General features: G+C 45.7%; 2 protein-coding genes across 2 annotated transcripts in view; one reads left to right on the top strand and one right to left on the bottom strand.

The window, feature by feature from the left end:
• Positions 1-15095, top strand: part of LOC117533790 (NHS-like protein 1) — a 107267-nt gene extending 92172 nt beyond the window's left edge. The window contains 13 exon segments of the mRNA XM_034197733.1: positions 406-610; positions 3083-3214; positions 4976-6393; positions 6395-7903; positions 7905-8256; positions 9182-9314; positions 11994-12121; positions 12270-12370; positions 12372-12531; positions 12534-12631; positions 12633-12665; positions 12667-12726; positions 12728-15095. Of these exon segments, the coding sequence (XP_034053624.1) occupies positions 406-610; positions 3083-3214; positions 4976-6393; positions 6395-7903; positions 7905-8256; positions 9182-9314; positions 11994-12121; positions 12270-12370; positions 12372-12531; positions 12534-12631; positions 12633-12665; positions 12667-12726; positions 12728-12835 (4437 nt within the window). The 3' untranslated portion in view covers positions 12836-15095.
• Positions 15096-16582: 1487 nt separating this feature from the next.
• Positions 16583-20758, bottom strand: hebp2 (heme binding protein 2). Its single transcript, XM_034197734.1, is given in 4 exon segments — positions 16583-17961; positions 18815-18994; positions 19640-19779; positions 20664-20758. Coding segments are annotated over 4 exon segments (582 nt in total). The 5' UTR covers positions 20742-20758; the 3' UTR covers positions 16583-17777.
• Positions 20759-21003: the final 245 nt, after the last annotated feature.

Raw genomic sequence — 21003 nt, 5'->3', positions numbered from 1 at the left:
GTCTTTTCTTCAATTCCTGTATGTTTTCATATCGCGATATATATGTCGCAGGGGGGGGGGGGAAATCACAATGTCAGTTTTTTGCAATATCGTGCAGCCCTAGTTCATATGTGTCAATATAGTCTGTACAGTCACATACCGCTCTACTCCATTCTATAATATTGTATTCCCACTCTAATTGTGTTCGGTTTTTAATTTAAAATCACAAAATATTTGTTTTCCAATGTCTTTCATCTCTTTTCCTGTGCATCTCCTGTCACTTTCATTACCGTATTTCCTTTTTTCCATACTCTTCTGTACATTTCCTCTCTTCCTGTTTCTATCTCTCTTTTCAATCTCTTTCTCCATCTCCTTGCTCCTCTTCAAGTTATACATCTTGTTAACCCATTCTTTTTCTGTCTTTAGTCCACAGCATCATCAGCGGAGGACGACAAATCTCAGCTGTCCATGAGGCCCCAGACCCCCCAGGAAGGCGTTGAGGGAGAGGAGGGGTACGAGGTTGACGGAAAGATTGTATGGAACAAGGGCGCACCCCTCCCCACCCCGGAGCAGAAGATGAGGCTGGCGGCTCAGGCCGTAGCCACAGACATCGTTGCTATCAACGTCACAGGTATGACCTCTTCGCAAACCTGTCACATAACCATTATTTTCCCATCTCTCAATCAGTAGCGAGTAGCGACCACTCTCATCAGTGTTTGTAGTGGAAGACAAATCTCCTGATCCTCTAGTTTCATACAAAAAAGCAACGTAGACAGATTTAACTACTAGATCTGGTCTCAATCATCCCCTGGTATCTATTCAGTAACATTAACCCTGCACCTCCCATCATACATTGTGTTGTTTGTCATCAAGGAACTTTCTGACTTTTTAAAACATTTTAAATCACTGAGACTTTGATGAAAAGATCAACATTATTTTAGTCTTTTTTTTTTAATGAGATTACAAGGTCAAAGCCTAGAATACAGTTGCAACTTATATACAGCAGCTGAGGTAGATGGGAAATGTCAGTAGTTTTTATGTCAGAGTATTGGACAAATACAAATGATGACCTGGTGGCGCTATACTATAAACCAGCTATCATGTTTATTGAAATACAGTTTTTAATCATTTCAAAACTGCCATATTAACATATTAAATCTTCAGATTCTACTGGTCTTCTCATCTAAATCTCAGGAAGGCAGCAAAATGGAATGAGCCAAACAGGCAAAATGTCAGACTGTTCCTTTAATTAACCCTCTGTGGATGAGTGGATTATAGACTGATCAATTACTGTATCCATGCATCCACAGAGGAAAAACCTGTGTCAGTCATGTCATGGTGTCTGCCTCTCCTCCTGCACCTCTGTGTATATTCTCTCCTTCCATCATGCTCCATGCAGGCTGACCTTCACCTTCCTTTATGCGCGTGTGAGCGAGTGTTTGTGTGCCAAAAATGGTTTGACAGCTCCTCTAAGGGTCAAGGCTTTTCACTGACTTGATGTCAGATCACAGGGCGTTTGACAGATGAACACAGCGAAACGTGTCGATGCAATACCCCTGTTTGCATGTCACCATTTTCTGCGCTATCGACCACACACACAAATAAATAACATCTCATTCTGCCAGTTCTGGTCATTAAGAATACACTGTGGCATGTCTGATGCTTCACAAAGACTTTTTGTAGGACATATAAACAGATGAGCATCACCTCAAACGCAGTTCAGTATCAACCTCTACATTTAAAGTGTTGTCAAAGGGAATACAGCTGCAATCCTGTCGTCCTTCAGACACTAATGACAGCTTAATGTGGTCCCACTCCACATAAAGCACTCACAACGTCACTTTACATTACTCAGAAAGAGAGAGGAAACACATACTGACACACAGAGAGAGATCAGGGATTTTTCTGTCACTTTTTTTCCAGATTTTTCTGAGGAGGAATGTGATAGACACTATCTGCCCCTCATATCAATTTCTATTTCCCTAACGCCTGCTGGCTGTCACCAGCTAGCCAAATTGCAGAAGGAAGAGCAGCTCCTTGTAAAATGTTACTCTTCCTTCAGGGAGGATGGGTTGAAAGTGAGGAGGATGAATGTGTGTGCGTGCATGCTCCTACTCATATCTGTTCTGTGCATGTGTATTTTTGTGATAAGGGCATGTATTTTACATCTCACATTTCTCACATATATGTTAACACCTCAGTTGGGAATGATCAGAAACCTTCAGATTAAACGTGTACGTTTTATTTTTGAAGCCAGTGTTTCCACTAATGGCCATTATATTTGGCTGGTGGAAGAAGAGTTAAAGGTAGGGTAGGTAAGAATGGAGAAACCAGCTCGAGTGCGCTAGAATTTGAAAATACACAGCCGGAAAAAATCTGCCACTTCCTCACAGAGCCCCTCCTCCAACACACACAGGAACGCGCACATGACCAATGAGGGCTAGAGATAAGTTTGTGCACAGATGGAAGGCTGACAGGCAGGTAGGCCATCCAGTTATTTTAGCCGGGCCGGCTCAGATGATTGGTCGTGCTTTTTACAGTACTACGGCTTCCACAGATGATATTTTTTTATGGATTTTTTGTCAAAGCACTTCAGATATTCATTGCTATCGGGATGTTAAGAGCATTCCATGGAATATAACAAAAAGTGTATCTCGAGCCGGTTTCTCAAACTTACCTACCCCACCTTTAAGGGGTCAGCTCACCTCAGCTGTATTTTTTGCTTTATAATACAATACAGAATTTTTTATGTGGTATTTGCCCAGAATTGGTTAGCCTATTAGAATGGAATTTGATTTACCAGCCTTTCAAAATCCTGTATTGGTTGGGCAATAGTTGAAACTACATATTAGTCCTTACAAAACTCAAACTTGGGCAAAGAAAGACAAAACGATATGCCTAGCTAGATACCACTGAAGGGAACTGTTTTGTTTTGTTTTGTTACATTTCGTTAAACTGACAATTAAGGTCTCTCTACCTGCTGCATGTTAAAACTTAAAAACACAAAAACGTTCTGCATGTTGTTGAGTTTGTTCCTTTCAACTAACCGACTGCTCTTTGCCTGTGTGTCCGCCTGCGTTGTTCTCGCCCTCCCGGCTACCAGGGGCCGTGTTTGACCGGCAGGCCACCGTCCGGCGCTCCCTCATTAACTCGGACACCGTGTCCCGCCGGCCCAAGAAGGTCAAACGCAGAAAGACTATATCAGGGCTGCCTGACAACTTCAACCATGAGCTAGGTATGGATCACTGTGAGGAAATATGTTGCCCTGTACTGTCCACAGACCTGTACCAACACTCTGGACAAGCATCCCTCCTTCTTTCACTACTTACTATAACCTTACTCACTATGCATTTTTGCCTAATCCATTAACTTTAAACATTAAGTGGAGAATTAACTCACCCCACCAGTATTTTCTGAGAAGGGGAGAGAGAAAATGTCACATGCAAGTCCAAAGTGTTGGATCGGGGCCCTGCAGATGTTCAGCTGTTTCAGTTCTTCATACAGAGTGTCCTCATTTGCTCTCCTCCACTCTTTTGAACTGTACCCACAGCCAGGGACCCATTATGACATTCTTTTCAATTGTATTATTTCCCCCCTTTTTTGTCCTTACATGTGCACTTTTTTAATCTCATTTTAGACGTTTTTCTCATGTCAGATAATAAAGGTTAAGTGCAGTACCATTGTTATATACATATTGTGCTATAATCGTTCAGCTTAACTATCGGCTGTGCTACTTCTGTGAATTGTGTCTCAATCTCTCTTCCTTAATCCTAGGGCTATATATTGATAATCTGGCATGTGTCCCATGTGTTTTTATACTTACCAACATGTACTGATTATGAGACCCTGATCAAGGAAAACCGTCCCCCCCAACCCTCGTCATTTTTCAGAACATATAACCCTCAAGCGCTCCAAACAGATGAGGGTTAAATAACAAATATGAAGCTCCAGTAGACTCCTTTCCTTAGTCACACAGCTGAGAGGGGTGTTAAGCGTGCGCTAAGCTTACTAAGCTGACACTGCTGTTCTGGCTGATGTTTATTTACACATCTCTGATCTGTAGGACAGCAGACATATGTAAGGAGAATGTCATTTCTCTTTGCGATAACATCACCAAGGCTGATAGTAAAGGAGCTTTAGAGTCTGGTTAGTGACCAGCTGACGACAGCCTCTGAATGTCATGATTACTGGGCCGGGGTAATTGTCCCAGTGCTTCATCCCTCCCTCTCCTTGTACAAGAGCTGCCTGCGAAAGTAGACCTGCAGCTTAATCTATCGCAGCAGCAGCAGCAGCAGCCAAGCTGTCACTCCAGCTTTTAGCAAAGGAGGAAGAGAGTGTATGTGTGGTTCAGAGAGAGAGAGAGAGAGAGAGAGAGAGAAAAGAGGACGCAAGAGTGTGTATGTTTTGGAATACGAGCATCAACAGGAGAGGCACCACAGATGGGAGACACAATAGACATCATATCCCATTTTACAACTCATTCTTCAAATTGTTTGTTTACAAGCCGGTATGTTCGGTGTGTGTGTCTTTGTGATATCTGCATTTCTGTGTGTCTCAATGTCTATCTGCAAATGCTGTATGCTCTGTCCTGTGTCAGTGCATGACCATGACAACACTGTGTATGTCCGTGTCCATGTATGCATTAGTTGGCTGCCTCGCAACTCAACAGCTGCCTGCCCTGGACCCCAGGGTATAATTCGCTTTTCTGTCGGACTGAGCCAGACTAGGAGAGGAAGCTTAGTGAGGAGTCTTTCTGTCTCCCCTCATATCCTTTCCTCCTTAACGAAGAAGACCAGGAGTTATTAACGCATGTGACGGTTACAGCAAATCAAATTTAATTATCCTCCATGTGACCACAGTTTAGCTGTCCAGGCAGAAGAGCAGAAGCATTGTGGCTGAAGTTTTAAGAGGGGAGATATGCTTAGTGGTGCTCGAAGAGAAAACAAGGTATTCTGATCAATAACATGTTTTATTTTCCTCCTCCCTTTGACAACAGCAAAAGGAGATCTCCGACCGCATTCCATGTTCATCCCGGGACAGTACTCCACCTTGGGCAGAGTTGGGAGCGTCAATTCGATGCTCCGACATTCGGTCACCAGAGACTCCGGCTGCCAGACAGAAGACGTGAAGGTTGTGCCCCCGTCCATGAGGAGGATCCGGGCTCAGAGAGGACAGGGGATCGCGGCTCAAATGGCCGGCATTTCTGCTTCCTCCTCAACAGGAAGTATATCCGTCTCGAGCAGTGACAGCTCGGGGATCATGATGCTGCCGCAGTACAACAGAGATCTTTCCCGTTTTCACAGTCTGCCTCGACCGGGGGCCAGAGTGTCTCTCAGTGCTGACCCCATCTATAGCAGCACCCCCATCAAGTCAGAGGAGCAAACTACGCCTCAGAGGCAGATTGGGAGGCTGCAGGTTGACGACACAGTGGTGCACATGAGAAATGCCCCAAGGACAGGCACCCTTCCCCGGCCCAAGTCTCAGGAGCTGAGGGGGGCGAAAGCCAGTGATTGGGGGGGTGGCCCAGCATGTGTGGTCTCCCCACATGCTGCCTATTCCACCTCCCTCCTCCCCAACGCCACCCTGTCCAGCTCCTCTGAGGTCATTATGCTCAACACCTCTGGTCCCTCCCCTTCCTTATCTTACCCCACAGCTCATCCGCTCAGTCTGGCTTCCTCCACCAACACAGACCCCATGAGCCCCAGCCCAACCTCTTTTACCCACAGTTCCACCTGCCCAGCCTTGGCCACCTCGACCCCCACTCACCCACTAAGGGATGGCGGTCTGGTGGTCGCAGCACCGGCCAGCGAGTTGGGGCACTCTGACAGCAGTATACACAGCCGCAGCACCTTGGCGCCCACGCCGCCCTCCGGACTGCCAGAGGAACAGTGGATCTACGACACGCCAGAAAACATGGTGCTTCCACACCGCACCTTGACCTCCAGCTGCTCCACTCCCATAAACCAGCTGTACGGCAGCCTGGACCACTCCTCCAGGACTACTACTGACTCCAGCTCCCTCTATTCCCAAGACAATGACGGATACTACACCTCCATGCACATGGACTCAGGCCTGCGCTCTCGCAGCCATGGCAGTGGGCACGGAGCGGCGCCTGCACGGGCCACCAGGCACAGCATGTACGAGTGCCGGGAGATGGCCAACCAGGAAGACACTGGAAGCTTGTACAGTGATCGCTCGCTGTCACGGAGCATCTCACTCCGCAAGTCCAAGAAGCCTCCGCTGCCTCCAGCACGCACAGACTCTCTCAGACGTAAGACCTCTGTGAAAAAGCCCCTCGGAGGCGTAAGCGCCATCAGCGGTGCTAAGGAGCCAAACGGAGCCATGCTCAATGAGACTCTAATTGCCAGCTTGCAGCAGAGCCTGCAGATGGGGCTGAGAGGAGGGAATGGGGATAGGGGCTTCGCCTTCCTCGCCCTCTCACAGCCCATGCAGCGACTACGATGACCCTTGGGTGCTCCGGCCACGCAGTCAGAGTAGCACCAGTGCATGTAGCTCTGCAGCGTCACTTTTAGCTAATGCCAACTGTGGCGGCGTGTCTAGCGTGTATTCGCTCTGCCATGTGACGCCTGCTCAAAGCGACACCAGCAGCTTGCGCTCAGACTATGCTGATTCCTGGGGCTACTACATGGACTACCCGCGTAACCAAGGAGACCAGAGGGCACACTCCCCTCAGGCTCATGGCACAAACAACATGTTGGCCGAGGCTCACCCCGGAGAGTTACACAATGGAGGTGAGATCCTGAACGGCAGCCAGGCGCCTGGAGCTCCAGGGCAGGAGGGAGGCGTGGCAGCGAAGCCCAAGATGTCCACCTCCTCCCCGGACCGGGTGCACAGACTGACCTCGCCGTCCAGCGGCTACTCCAGCCAGTCCAACACCCCCACAGCTGGGACCCCCGTCCCCTCGTTCATCAGGTCCATGTCTCCCTCGGGGACCCGGCCCAGGCCCAGGGTGCCCGAGAGGAAGTCCTCTCTCCTCTCCTCTGTGTCCATGTCCTCCTCTTCCACCTCCCTCTCTTCCAACACCTCCGACTCAATTAAAAGCTTCGGACCTCCTCCCCTACCACCTCCACCCTTGCCACTCCTCTCCTCCTCAGCTCCCACCACCCCTCTGAGCCCACCTCCATCCTTTCCTGCCCCTCTACCGCCAAGCTCCATCGCAGGCCCTCCTCCTCCTCCAGCTCCCCCGTTACCAACCACTCCCCAGGGTCAAACACAGAGCCCACCCCCTGCTTGCTCCACCTCCCCTGATTTCCCTCCTCCTCCATCCCCTGATACACTATTCCCCTCCAGTTCATCCTTCAATGGGAGCTTCAGTCCTCCACCTCCCCCGCCTATCCCCTCTACAGGGCCCCCTCCACCTCCTCCATTGTCTGCTTTTGTCCCACCTTTCTCCTCCCCAGCCTTTCCTAAAGCAGCTCTCTCCACCAGCCCTACGAAGTCACCTAATCCCCTGATCACCCCGTTTGCGCTGCAGAGCGTTCAGCTCCGCTCTGTCAGGCGGCCAGAGAAGGAGATGAACGGCACGTCAGACCACACCAAAGCTCAGGGAACAGGGCTGGACCTCCTTCAGGGTCTCAAGCCCCTGCAGAAGTCTCACTCCCTGGAGAATCCCACTATGCTGTCAAACGGCTCCCTAGAAGAAGATTCTCGTAACTCCTCACCATCCCCTGTCTCAAAGCTCTTAGAAGACTTCCCTTTTGACTTCAGTATCACAGAAGACACGACAGATAGTGCTGTCATAAATGGACAAGCTGAGGATCAGAGTTACTTTGTCTTACACAGAAGAGAAAAAGCAGAAGAACAGAATGTATTGCCAAGCCCCCCACAGAGCTCTGAAAGCTCCCCTGTCAAACAGAAGCCCCCAGTCGTCTCCAAGAAACCCCAAAATGTCTTTACTCCACCAATTTAGCCCCCAACCAATCATTGAACAGATTCCATCTCAGCATGAGGGTACAACCAGCCCGTTACAGACAGAAGACCAAGTGGATGCGCTGCAAAGACAAATGAAAGAAGATAACAAAAGTGAGCAACAGGAGGAAGAGGAAACTTCCGAGACCTCCGAGGTTCAAGCTAAGAGCCGTGAAACATCTCCCATAATAACCCAGGAGGAGCACACACCTGCTGCTGCCGGCCAATCAAGTCCTGACCATGCAGTGTATACCAATGGAGAGGCTCACGAAGAGGAAGAGGAAGAGGAGGAGGGAGATGGAACAAGTAGCACGACAGGATCCGTCAGCTCCAAGGAGGACGACACAGGTGAGTTTTACAGAAACCATTTTGCTCTCTAATGTTTTATTATTTAAAAAAAAAAAACCCACTCATTTGAAATGGAGTCAATGAATTGTTGGTTTAGCTCATTTCCATAATCCTATATGGTTAGTAGTGATGCCACTGCCTGCTTGCTGTGCGGCCAACTCTTCAGGCAGCTGTGAAACGAGTGTTGCCCTCCGAAGCAAACCGTCCAAACTTCAAACCTCAAGCTTTTAAAAACTGTGAAAATCGCTCAGGAGCCGCGGCTTATCACTGGGACAGCCTCCTCTCTGACTCTCCCTGCTACATTTCATATGCAGAGATCTCTTGTGGTTACTGTCCCTTCCTTTTCCCTGCATTGCCCCCCCCCCCAACACACACACCCCATCCTCCACTGTCTACTCCACTTCCCTCCACCGTTAATCCTTCTTTCCAAATATCAATTTGTTTGCCTTTTCCTCGCCTTTACTCTTAATCTCAGTCTCCCACTCTCTTTCTGTCCTGCTCACTATCCATCCCCTCTTCTTTCTGAGGTAAGGGAAGGGGGGGGGGACTTCAAGTGTCCAGAAGAGGATGCTTTTCATGGTGGTAGGCAGAGGGGGAGGAGCTCCAATCGTAACAGAGGGGAGGGGAACGGATCTAGTGAGGGGAGGGGAACGGATCTAGTGAGGGGAGGAGGGAGGGGGGGGGGAGCGTAAAGTGAGACTGCCTGCAGCGGCTCAGGCAGTCGGAGCGCAGACGGGGGAGGAGGAGGAGGAGGTGAGAGGAAGAGGGAGGGAACCTGCAGACAGAAAGAGAATGTAAGAAGACAGTCCAGCAGCTCCTCCATGCATCTCACAGACAGCCGGGTTAATGCGACGGGACGGTGTTGAGGAAAGTGTGTGAGTTCACTCTCTTGTTAGTGTGTGTAACTTGGATGTTTCTCTCTCAGGTGAGGTGTTCTTCTCCAGCACGGCTGAATCGTCTCCGATCCCGTCAGCCAACGGGGCCTCTGAGGAGAAAATGGTGACCCCGACTCCCACCCGGCCCCGGACCACAGAGGACCTTTTTGCCGCCATTCACAGGTACAATGGTGCTTCATATTTTGTGTCTCTTCTTTACACACTCCAACTTCTTCCCTCTGGACCTGCTTCAACTCCTAGTTGTTTTCCCCCCTCTAGTATGTTGTCATTGTGTTTCCTTCCCCCTCTTTCTCATAAACCACAGTATATCACCTTGGCTCCTTCTCCCCCTTTGACCCATGATATGTCTTCTTCCATCTCCATCCCCCCCCCCTCCTCTTCCTCTGCCCTCCACCTCTCAGTCATAACTTTACTCAGCGCTGTCCCGTCTGGAAGCATCCATACCTGTCACACAGCCGCTCTCTGGGGTCTTCAAGCCCTGAGTGGCTTTTCCTGTTTCTGGTCATGGAAACGATGCGAGAAGCCACACAAGTCGGTGCCAGTCATATTTGTATCACGTCTGCGTTAGCGAAGTCACATTTGCGTTGCTCGTTCTCAGCAAGAGAGAAAAGGCGGGTGCTTTATCCATTATTTATCTACTCGACACCCTCGGGTCCTAATCTAGGTTAGAGGCCACCGGAGAGATTTGTCTTTCTCCCTCTCTCTTTTCTTTCCGTCTTCTACACGCTGCTCACTGACATATATATATTGCATACGTGTTTCAAAGGGAGCTCACGCATACATTTCTGATGCAGCCTGCCAGTTTGTGTTTCACGCTCACGTGCAGCGGCAGTCGGGGGTTCTCTTGAGCATCACAGGATTTCATTTCACAGGGTTTTATTTCAGCGACAGATTGCCGATGTATTTATGGTGCACACGTCACGCGTACAAGTGTGATTTATTGTGCACTTTAATTGGATGGCAGTATTGTGTAAGCATGTGTGGGTAAACCTAACAGTGGGACTTTGTTTGTTTAGCACTTATGTTACTGCCTCTCTAGTGTGGAGCATCATTTGACAGATTGTTTATATGCAGGGAAGTGATGACTGGAGAAGAATTAAATGTAAACTTAGCTATTTACATTATATCTTTCATTCAATTATAATCCATTTGTGACATTTCAATTTAATAATGAATAGAATATACGTCAGAATGATCAGCTTCAATTTGATATACTTTATGTTTTATAACATTTATCTCAGTAGATGTTTCTTTTTCACTTGAGACACGTTTCCTCTCCCCCTCTTACCTGTCCAATACTTTCTTTTGCCCTCTCATTTCACCTCCATGTTGCCCCCTCGCTCTGGGAAAACCCTGAATGAAATGCCTTTACAGCTGCAGCCATAAAATACAACCTTTCTGGGGGGAAATCCTTCAAAGCAAATGTAATACAGCCGGGAGAAGGAAATCGATGGAGCTCTCGGAGACGGGTCTTAAATTGCAGCCTTGTTTACTTGTCTATAACGGGGATTGGTATAACCTCCTCTCCTGTGTGGCCTTATATGTGTCTTCACTAACCATGAGTTCAGTATGGAGCTGTGGTGTGACTGAGTTCAGGTGTGTTGGCGTGTGTGTGTGAGACGGTCTTATGTAATGCTGATGGGCTAATATGAGCTCACAGGGGACGGCGCTAGACGGAGGTTGAATTTAGGGGGCTTACTTTGCAGTGTTTCTAAACGACAAAGCAGTCTTGGATTTTCTCACAAACCATTCATACCCTCTCGTTTGACCTTCACAAGTATATTCTCTACATGTTTGTTGTCCTTCATGTAATCATTTCTTTCTGAGGATTAAAGATTTTGTTCTCCCACTGCTCCTTTGACTTTTAGCATCAAATGGCTCTCACAGAATCTGTATTCATGCATTTATCTCTGTCTCCCCTCTCCTCTCCTCTCTCCCTCCCTGTGCAGAGGGGGCATGCAGAGGGTGGGTTCCTCCTTTCTAGAGAGGTGCGAAGTGGCAAGTAGCCCCTTCCCTATCATTAACAAACCACCGCAGTGGCGCTACCTCTGGATTAGCAACAGAGACCCCACAGTGCAGCCCCCCTGGACCTCAGATTATTAACGCTGTTTCCCTGCTAGCCCTAACCCCCCCCCCCCCCTGTATTCTGCCAGTTGCCGCTTTATGGCTATGCTTTTTGCGCAGGAGTTCCAGCCGGTGTAGGCTGAGGTGAGTGATGCAGTCAACCACTCTGATACCCCCTGTTAAGAGGAGGCGGGATTGTCACTGTGTGATTAAAACTGCTTTGGGCACCTTTCCCAGTTTGTGTTTTTGATTCATGAGCTTTTCTGCAGAGCTGCAGCGTCTGCAGCTTTTCTTCTAAAATCTCTTCAACCAAAATGTATAACTTTTTTTCTTATGACCTCTTTTTCTTTTTTGGAGCATCCACGCCACTCACTGCTTATTGTTTTACCTCTTTAAGGTGTGTGACGCATAATTGCTGTGGGCAGTGCTGACATATGGCAAATATGGGACAAAGATTGCGCCGCGTGTTTTAAGTTAAATCTTTTTTTTTGGAACATCTACACAGAAACAATGACCAAACTGGGCTAAGCAGGCTGCTTCCTGCTCAGTTGTTATATGAAATCCCATACGCTGCAGCCTCATTTGAATGTGAATAATTGGATCTGATGATTGCTTCCTGACAAACTCTTGCATTTCTTCTTGCTCTTTCATCAGTTCAACAATTAGTTTGCCCTTAAATGATTTAACTATCAATTCAATAACCATCCTTGCAGTCACTCGCTCACTAAGCCACATTTATAAAAACGTGTCAATAATTACATTTTCATCTTATCCTAGGTCGAAGCGGAAGGTCCTGGGACGCAAGGAGACGGAGGAGGACAAGTCCCGGGCTGGGAGCCAACCCCAGTCTCCACCGGCCACCCCAACTGGGGGCTCCCCAGTGATGGGGTCCCCGGGCATGGTGTCCCTTGGCATGGCGTCGCCGGGCATGGCGTCCCTTGGCATGGCGTCCCCGGGCCGTCCGCATGGCGTCCCCCCGGCCATCATGCCTGCCCCGGCCATGGCGTCCCCGGCCATGGCGTCCCCGGCCATGATGTCCCCGGGCTCGACGTCCTCCTTGCCCCCGCCAGACAGGCTCCATCCAGCGCAACCTCCGCAAGTCCTCCACAAGCAGCGACACCTTCAAGGCCCTCCTCCTGAAGAAGGGCAGCCGCCTCAGAGACCAGCTTCAGGATGTCGGCCACCGAGATGCTTCGCTCCACCGGCCCTCGCACCCAGCGAACATACTCCGAGTCAGCGTTGGACTCTCCTGCTGCTTCTCCCTCCTCACTGGGGTCCCCAAACAGCCCCTGCAGCTCCCCAGGCCGCGGGAAGAGGGCACAGATGAGTGGAGCCGCTACGACGCGTTCTCCCTGTCCTCGCCGACAGCATCGACCTATTCAATGAGCGGGTTCAAGTACGGGCGCTCCCGCACGCCCGCCTTCTTCCGCTAGCAGCAAGTACAACGCCCCGCAACCGAATGCTCAGCAGCCCAATGACAGTCATCTGTGAGCGGGAGGGGGAGCTGGCTGGAGAGCGAGTACGGAGACCCTGCAGAAAGTCTGTCCGGACCCTCGGCTCAGACCCTGGCTGTACTCAATAACTCCAATGGCACTTTATCTGGAGAGAGCAGAAGTTAACGAGCAAGGAGCGCCCCTTAGATACAGGGAGCTAACTCTATCATCATAACCAGGTAGCAGGCAGGAAGAGGAGCCAATAGTTGGCCCTCTGGAGAGAACTTCCTGTGCCACTCCCCCTCAAAGCCCCGAAGGGGTGGGTGTCAGGTGCTGATGTGAGGTCAGAGGTCACCCCGTCATGGACAGAGCTGAACTTTATCTGAAGTGGACTGGTTGTGCTGCAACTTTTCATGGATTCTCACTCTGTCCTTCGTTTCACATTTGTGTTGAAAGAAAAGTGTTTCTTTACACCTGGTGTTTTAAGTATGTTTTCCATTTGTTTGACTGTATCATGTCCCTAACACGCAGGACCTTTTACGTTTCTTTGAAGAACAAGGTTGGGGTGGTAAACTAAGATGAAGTGAAGGAATTGAAAAGTAACTTTGCTGCTGTGGTGCTACGTAGCTTGGCAATTGGAAAGAGTGGGATGTAGACGCTCGACTTGTGAACCTCCTCAGCTTCTGCTTCTCTTCTGTTGGCTCTGGAAAGTGTTTGAATGCACCCCCTTGTGCAAGTGTTGGCTTCAAACAGCTCATAACATTGTGGAAAGAACGAGAGGTAGTGGTACGACAGAGAGCACCACGGTACCTCTTAAAGGGGACCTATCATGCAAAATGCACCTTTGTACGTCTTTTATAGATGAATGTGTCCCCGGTGTGTCAGGGAACACAACCCTCTCTCTTTTCCTCCATACCCAACATCTCTAAAAACGGGGCTGCAACAGATTTGATACAGACTGATACAGATTTGAAAATAGTCTAACGTCAGTGACGAGGAGCTCCGCCTATATGGCCAACTCTCCACCAATCAGGGGAATGAGAGGTTGCCATGGCATGGTAACAGCATGGTAACATGACACTCGTAACTCGACCCCCTCCTTTGCAGGGGGGCGTGGTCAGCTGCAGCTCATGCAAAGACAGGGTGGAGGAGAGCAAAATAGAGCGAAACGAGGCATGGCTAAAATGCATGATCCGTTTGGTATTTTGAAAAAGAAAACGTATAAATATACCTTATATAGGTATGGCCCTACAATATATTATTCAAATATAGCATGATAGGTCTCCTTTAAGCTGTGGGTATGGCCAGGTTTTGCTTCTTGTTCTTAGGTCAGAGCTGGTGTGTTCAGTGGTCCGTAGAAAGTGCAGAGGGCTCAGAGCTTCACCTTGATGGCCAGGAAGTCAAAAACTGTGAAGTTTGAAAGACACCAAAACAGAAAACGTGTTCTAAAAACGCTCATAACATTTGAGTTCATATATTTTGCATTGTTCATAGGTCCTTTTCTTTGTTTGTGACTTTAAAAACATGTTTTAAAGATTGTTTTAATAAACAAGTGATGTCATGACTTGTGTTTGGGAGTTCAGTATGAATCTATACATGTAAAGAGGGGATGACATTAAAAGAGAAGCTTATGTTACCAAAGAGCTGAAAAATAATCTGGAAGTGAACACAATCTGAGTTTGGCTTCTCACCACGCGTTGCGGTCGAGTCGTCGCTAAGTTTGCTGCGACCTACTAGAAGCTTTTAAGGGCTCGAATGATTTCTATAATGTTAACATTTCTGCTCAGTTTATCTTTTTGCAGTTTTATATGATTCTGTATGTAAATACATAGAGGACTTTTAAGTAACATTTTGACTTGTTTTCAAAGACTGTACATTTTTTAGAGCCCAGCGTTTGCTGAAAGGGAGTGGTTTCCTATTTGTAGATTATTTATTATATACACATAGCAGGGCTGCAAAGGTGTTGCGATCTTAGTTCACCAGAGAGGTGATGGAGGTGCAGGGAGGGCCACATTTACTACGCTGATCCCTCCTGGCTGTTTCCTTCTTTTAAAAGTGCTTCATATAACAACAAAAATGCAATCATGTCAATATTTGTGCTACATCCTTCAACTGCCCTTAATCCTTAGCCATGCAAAGCCAGCACTGGTGCTCTCAGCTGAGTAAATGTGGTCTCTATGGAGTCATAAAGTGAGGAGACAGGCGTGAGACTTCCTAACCTCCTAACAGCCATAACACCCCGTGGGTAATTACCTGTGACCAAAGTGTGTCTCTGAGACCCCGCTCGGCCATGATTGAGCACTTGGGGCTCCGAGCTTTGTCTCAGGACAGGAAAGCGTCTCAATCGCAGGCAGCTTGTGAAAAGACACGACAGAAAAAGTACTTGGGGAAGAGCTGCTGAAGCTCATGTGTATGTCTGTGTAATAAAAACAAAGTGATATTTAAAGAGATGGTTTGTGTCATTTTTTTCTATAAGTCTGTGTGAGCCATCTGCCAAAACGCAAATCGCAGTCTCATTAGTGCCATTGCCATGACACCCACACTCGTCCGTCACGCCCCAGAGGGCCCACTCCCCCCACCCAAAGGTTATCAGTTATGTCTCCTTCTGGACATCCTATTAGGACACACACTCATTCACAGGCTCGACCCATAATAGACCTATCCAGTGACTGCAGAGTGACTGTCTGACTCTGACTGCCCACAACTCACACCCAGACCAGTAATATGTGGTGGATCCCTTCCCAAGGGCACAGAAACGATGACCGCCCGTCAGTATTTATAATGAAGTCCCTCCACCTCCAATTCAGCAGTGTCATCTGCTCTCTGACGCTGTGTCCATCTTGCCGTCAGACCGAAATCAATGCAAATTCCTCCCCACCCAAATATATATATATATATATGAGGGTCCCCCATTATGAAAAATGTCACTTTTTTGATGAGGTTCCCCCGTTGAGTCAGGAAATATTTGTTTAGATAAGGGTCCCCTAAGAACTTACTTTTAAGATAAGGATATCCTCCATTATATAACGTTAACTTTTTTGATGAGGGCCCACCCTTATATAAACATTACATCTTTTAGATAAGGGGCCTACGATAAAAAAAAAATGTTTTAGATATAATTCAAGTAACAATATATACACACACATGCTGACAAACCAAAATGTCCATTTCAATCCCACCCAACAATCTGTACACCAGTCCAGAAAGTACAGTTTTTTTATAACGGTACCCCTTAAGTCCGGAACTCTTTTTAAATATAAGGGTCCCCCCCTCATAAAACATTCTTTTTCATAAGGGTCCCCCTTAGATAAAACATATTCTTTTTGATAACGGTTTCCCCTCATATCCAGAACTAACTTTTAAGATAAGGGTTCCCCCCTTTAACAATATCATATTTAAAAAAAAAAAAAAGAAGCTTGATCACAAGGCTTGGAATAACATCATCAAAATGATTTACCAGTCTTTCCTCCAATATATCTGACAATTATTTTACATATATGCTGACTGAAGTCCTCCACCAGGCAGGAAAACAAAATACACATTTGTTTAAATGTTAGCACCATTATACATTTGCTATCTGTAGCATAGTTTCACCTCACTGAGCAGGGACGGGGAGATTGATTTGACCGGCGAATAACAGATATATAGTGTGTGTTCAGAGGATAAAAAAAGATGTCAGATCTGCAGAGTGTCTGAACATGATATTGGGAACATTTCTGCCACAAATAAAGAGAATGACTCAGCAGACATGAACCAACAAGAGAGCCAGAGGAGAAGGTGAGAGGACGAAGCTTACAGTGTGGAGTATATCACCCTGCTGGTGAAAGGTCTCAATGATCAGTGTGTGGAGGACGGCCTGCACTGTATCCCAGATCAAATACACCACCACACTCCAGTGAAGATGTAGGTACAAAATATCAGAAAAGTCAATCATTTAATGCAGAGGTATATTTATTAATAATGAGATCATACATTTTTACATTCTTAAACATCATATTTGCAGGATTCAAAACACACAACTTCTAGTATATAATAAGCTCTTCATAAAATTATTGAGGTAATGCACATGTTTTCTTGATTTTGCAAGCATGACTGGTCTAGATTTAAACCAACTCCCTCGCTCATCACAACGAGCGTGATAAGGTGACAGAAAGTGAAGTCTGAGATCAGATTTCCAAGTCACCTTCACAGCAGGTACACTGACTGATAAAGGGAAAACCTGCTGTCAGAGTGAAAGGAGATGCTCACAGCAACACAATACGAGCATGTGTACATTGAGATGGGTTCTGTAAAGATTCCTCTTGTCTACACTGGATGCCAAGAGATTTCTTTCTGGGGTGATTTCAATGCAAGTGACGGCCGATTTATTTTAATAAAAAAATGTGTATGTTTTAAACAAATATCTCTCTTGGCGTTGAACTAAGGGTGTAGCCTTTTCTGAGCTGCAGTAAGACAAAAAGAAACCCTTTAGATTGGAGGATAGGAGCCTAATTACACTATCTCTGACTGTTAAAGCATCATATTGGTTATGGCTCAACTTCGATTGCATTTGTTCGCAGTCGCGCATCATTTAGCATTCTCTTGGCAACTCTAACAGACAAGAGGAACCATTACATTGCAATTATTGCTTTCAAACATGTGAACCTACCCTTTATTTCATCAGTCTTTTCATATTACTATTTAGGTAAACAAATTGAATTCTCACATAACAAATCAATTTGTAATAAAATAATGAAGAGGCACTTGTGGTTTTGTCATGACAAGACGCACCAAATGAGGAATGTTTTCTGACTAGTTGGCGCCACCTACTGGTAATATTGAACTATTGCATGCAGTTTTTCCCCGGGGGTTTTGTTAGTTTTTTTCTTTTAAATGCTATTGTAATAATTTGTTAGGACTCTTTGTCAAGACCATCAGTAAGTGTACAATTCAGTAACTTTTAGTCAAAGGTAATAAAGCACAACACACAAATTAATATAATATACAAAAAGTATTTAGTCAGTGTGACCTTCCATTTTGTTCCACATACACAATAGGTATATTTTTTCCCTCATGTATTTTTTGTTCTTCCATGATGTGGTTATGTAAAGCTTGTAGTGGTCAGAGCTTAGTGTAAACATTAAACATATTATTCCTGCTCCTTCTTCAGGATCCACACCTCGTTCCTGCGGTGGGTGAGTTTGAAGGGACTGTCATACCCGGCTACGTAGACGGGATGGTCGACGTATTGAACTGCGTCCCTCTTCAGGCTCTCAATAAGTTTCAGAAGCTCTTCATGCTTAATTTTCTCATTGGAGAAACCCCCATATGTCCTGAAACAATAACAAAATATCTAAACTTAAAGGTCACCTATTATGCAAAATTGATGTGTAAAGAGATTCTGAAAGTTTCAGGAAATAAGATTCTCTCTCTTTTTGTCCTGAACCATTTATATAAAAATCTCTCTGAAAATGAGCTGATCAAATTTTGGCCACTTTATGATGTCATAACGATTTTTTTGTCTTGTGTAACCATTAGCCAATCACCAACCAAGGTAACGCCCCCCACCTTATCACCTGAATCTCCTCCTAGAGCACCATTGTGTTCACCAAATACCTCACGGAGGGGCGTGGCTCCTTATTTTCAACTAAAGTAACAGACAGAGTTTGGTATTTCGATCCAAACACTTCAGAGACATATTTTGTAAATGAAAACCTTTGTCTCCCCCCGCACCTTCAATGTCACTATTATTGACACCCTGGTACACACATGTAGCTGCTTTGCCTGATGCTGATTTGAATGACTGTCTGAACCACAGCAATATTGTTTTAGAGTATTTATATGTTTAACTGCTATGCCTGTCATCTTTGCTCTATGTGTTTGTGTTGTCTCCTGGGTTCTGTAGTGCCCGGAGTCTGTCTTTTTATTTATTTTTCCTCCCAAACCCCATCCCCTCAGGAAGCCTTTGCCTCCTGTCAGGTCATCATTGTAAATAAGAATTTGTTCTTAATTGATTTTCCTGGATAAATAAAGGTTCTACTACTACTTGTATATATCTGAGACCTATAATATATTGATGAAAAACAGTATAATAGGGGACCTTTAAGTCATGCACCTATGTTTCAAAATGTCCCCTGAAATGAGAAAAAACATGTATTATCAGTCGGTGCCTAAGCTGTACTCTACCTGACATAAGCTGTGAACTCTTTCCGGTGCTCCACAAACAAGTCGGGGTCGCTCGGCTGCGGGGGGGCGTCCTGATGCTCCTCTGGGATGTAGAAGGACACGGTGAACCGAGACTCACAAGCGGGGCCGGCTCCAGGGTCCACACGGCACGACACAGGAGCCGTCATCTCCCACTTTCACCTCTGACAAACAAGGCACAACCACAACACATTTTAGAAAAAGGGAATAAAAGACAAGCAGAACTCACATCTGCCTGCGAAAAAGACATAAAAGCACGTGAGAAATGTTCCGATTTGGTTGATGATTGGTTTGAAATGTATTCTATTCAGCGAAATGTGTAAACTATATGTAAGTTGCCAGCTGGAGGATCTACATTTCACTACATAAAGACACCTGAACAGATGGTGGAAACATAACAGTGTGGCAGATGTAGAGGATTAAACAGCATCAGCCTACACTGCAGTACTCAGTTCACACAACGTGTATTCTCATAAATAATGCTGCAGTAAACTGCCGAGTCAGAAAAGTCAGAGGTGCGGTTTGAAACTGCTGAGCAAGCACTAAAGTGAACTTTTTCCTCAGCTTTGTCTCCATGCCAAAGTCATCCACAACTTCCAAATTCTGCCACTTTAAACATTTACCTGACTGATTGTGTTTTATCAAGTTTTTCTTTGTAGGTTTAAGGATCTAACACACGTTTCTTTAAACAATAGCAAAGAAAAGGCACTTCCACACTTCCCTGAATAAGTATCGACAGAATAAATACATCCTTAGATCAGGCTGTACATGATTTATTTATTATACAACATTAGGACTGGATGAAACTCACTGTTTTGATTGTTGCCTTGAATGTATTTGAAGAGCTTGCGGAAGCCTGCGCTGAGGGCCGCGTCCCATTCCATACCACTCAGAGTGGTGCTCACCCAGTTTGTGGCAAGGTATGTGCGGATCTCGTAGTCTTGTCCCTGCAAACACACTCGTTATAAATTCATCTGTTGATTCATTTTTTCGATTACCAATAGATCAATAAAATACCAGTGTGAAATGATCCGTTTACAACATACTCTGAACTGATCAGGAGCCTTGCCTGTATTTCCATAGGGATTTTTTTTATCCATGTAACAAACTGAATGTGTATGTGTTACTTTAAACTAAGAGCCCACATATTTTAATATAAAAGTTTTCATAAGTCACATATTTTAGAAACATGATATACAAATAAAGTTTAAAAAGTTGATCTCTCATCAATACTATTACTGCTCTCCCCCTCCAGCATTACAGAACCTGAGATCTAGATCTGCAAATGTCATGTTTGTTTCACACTCTGTCCAAAAGTGACTTAATCTAAATTAAATGCAATAAATAAAAGCAGCAAGTTCTCACAGTGGAGAATCTGGAACCAGCAAATGGTATACACTTAAACTGGATAACATTGAGTTTCAAAACCAACTGATTTTCTGTTGATCAACTTGTCTTTAGCACTACAAATAACTTTGAAAAAAACCTATCATTCACGACAAAACGACATACTCAAATATTTCATTTATTATAAAATATTTAACCTGTAGCCTATTTGTAGTAGTTCATATGTATTTATCATCAACGTGTATTTTATAATCCACACTAGCCTTATCATTATTATTGCACTGTTTTCACTATAAATTAGTCTACTTTTTACACAACCTGCTATCCGAAACATAGAGATTGTGCATTCGCTGAAGGTTTGTCACTTTAAACTGTATTGTTCGACATTTCAGCACTACCTTTACTCACATATTCAAAGAGAACAATCCACATCAGGCAAACATTTTACTGTCATTTGACACAATGACAACTGGAAAACATTTACCTCTTTCTTCTCTCCTTCTGTGTATTTAGGGTTCTGCAGTCCGGTTGAGAACAGAGCCTGTCCCACAGCTTTCAGCATGACTGGAATGAAGGTTGTCCAAACTACTAAGAGTTAAATATCGGTGAACTCGTTTTCCAACACCTGCAAATTAATTGTTCATGGAAAGGCATTACAAAACCCCACAGTAACACCCAGTAACACCAATCAGGTCACGAGACGAGAACTCAAAACACACCTTAGCTTATAAAACTCTGCAAATACATAATTCACTCAATAATTCCGATACTGGGATGCAATTATTGACAGTACAAGATATTCTCACCTCGTCAGATGTTAAATT

Source organism: Gymnodraco acuticeps, unplaced genomic scaffold, assembly GCF_902827175.1.
Source record: "Gymnodraco acuticeps unplaced genomic scaffold, fGymAcu1.1, whole genome shotgun sequence".
Lineage (NCBI taxonomy): Eukaryota > Metazoa > Chordata > Actinopteri > Perciformes > Bathydraconidae > Gymnodraco > Gymnodraco acuticeps.
Note: the sequence above shows the minus strand (reverse complement) of the source record. Positions and strands in the feature narration are given on the sequence as shown.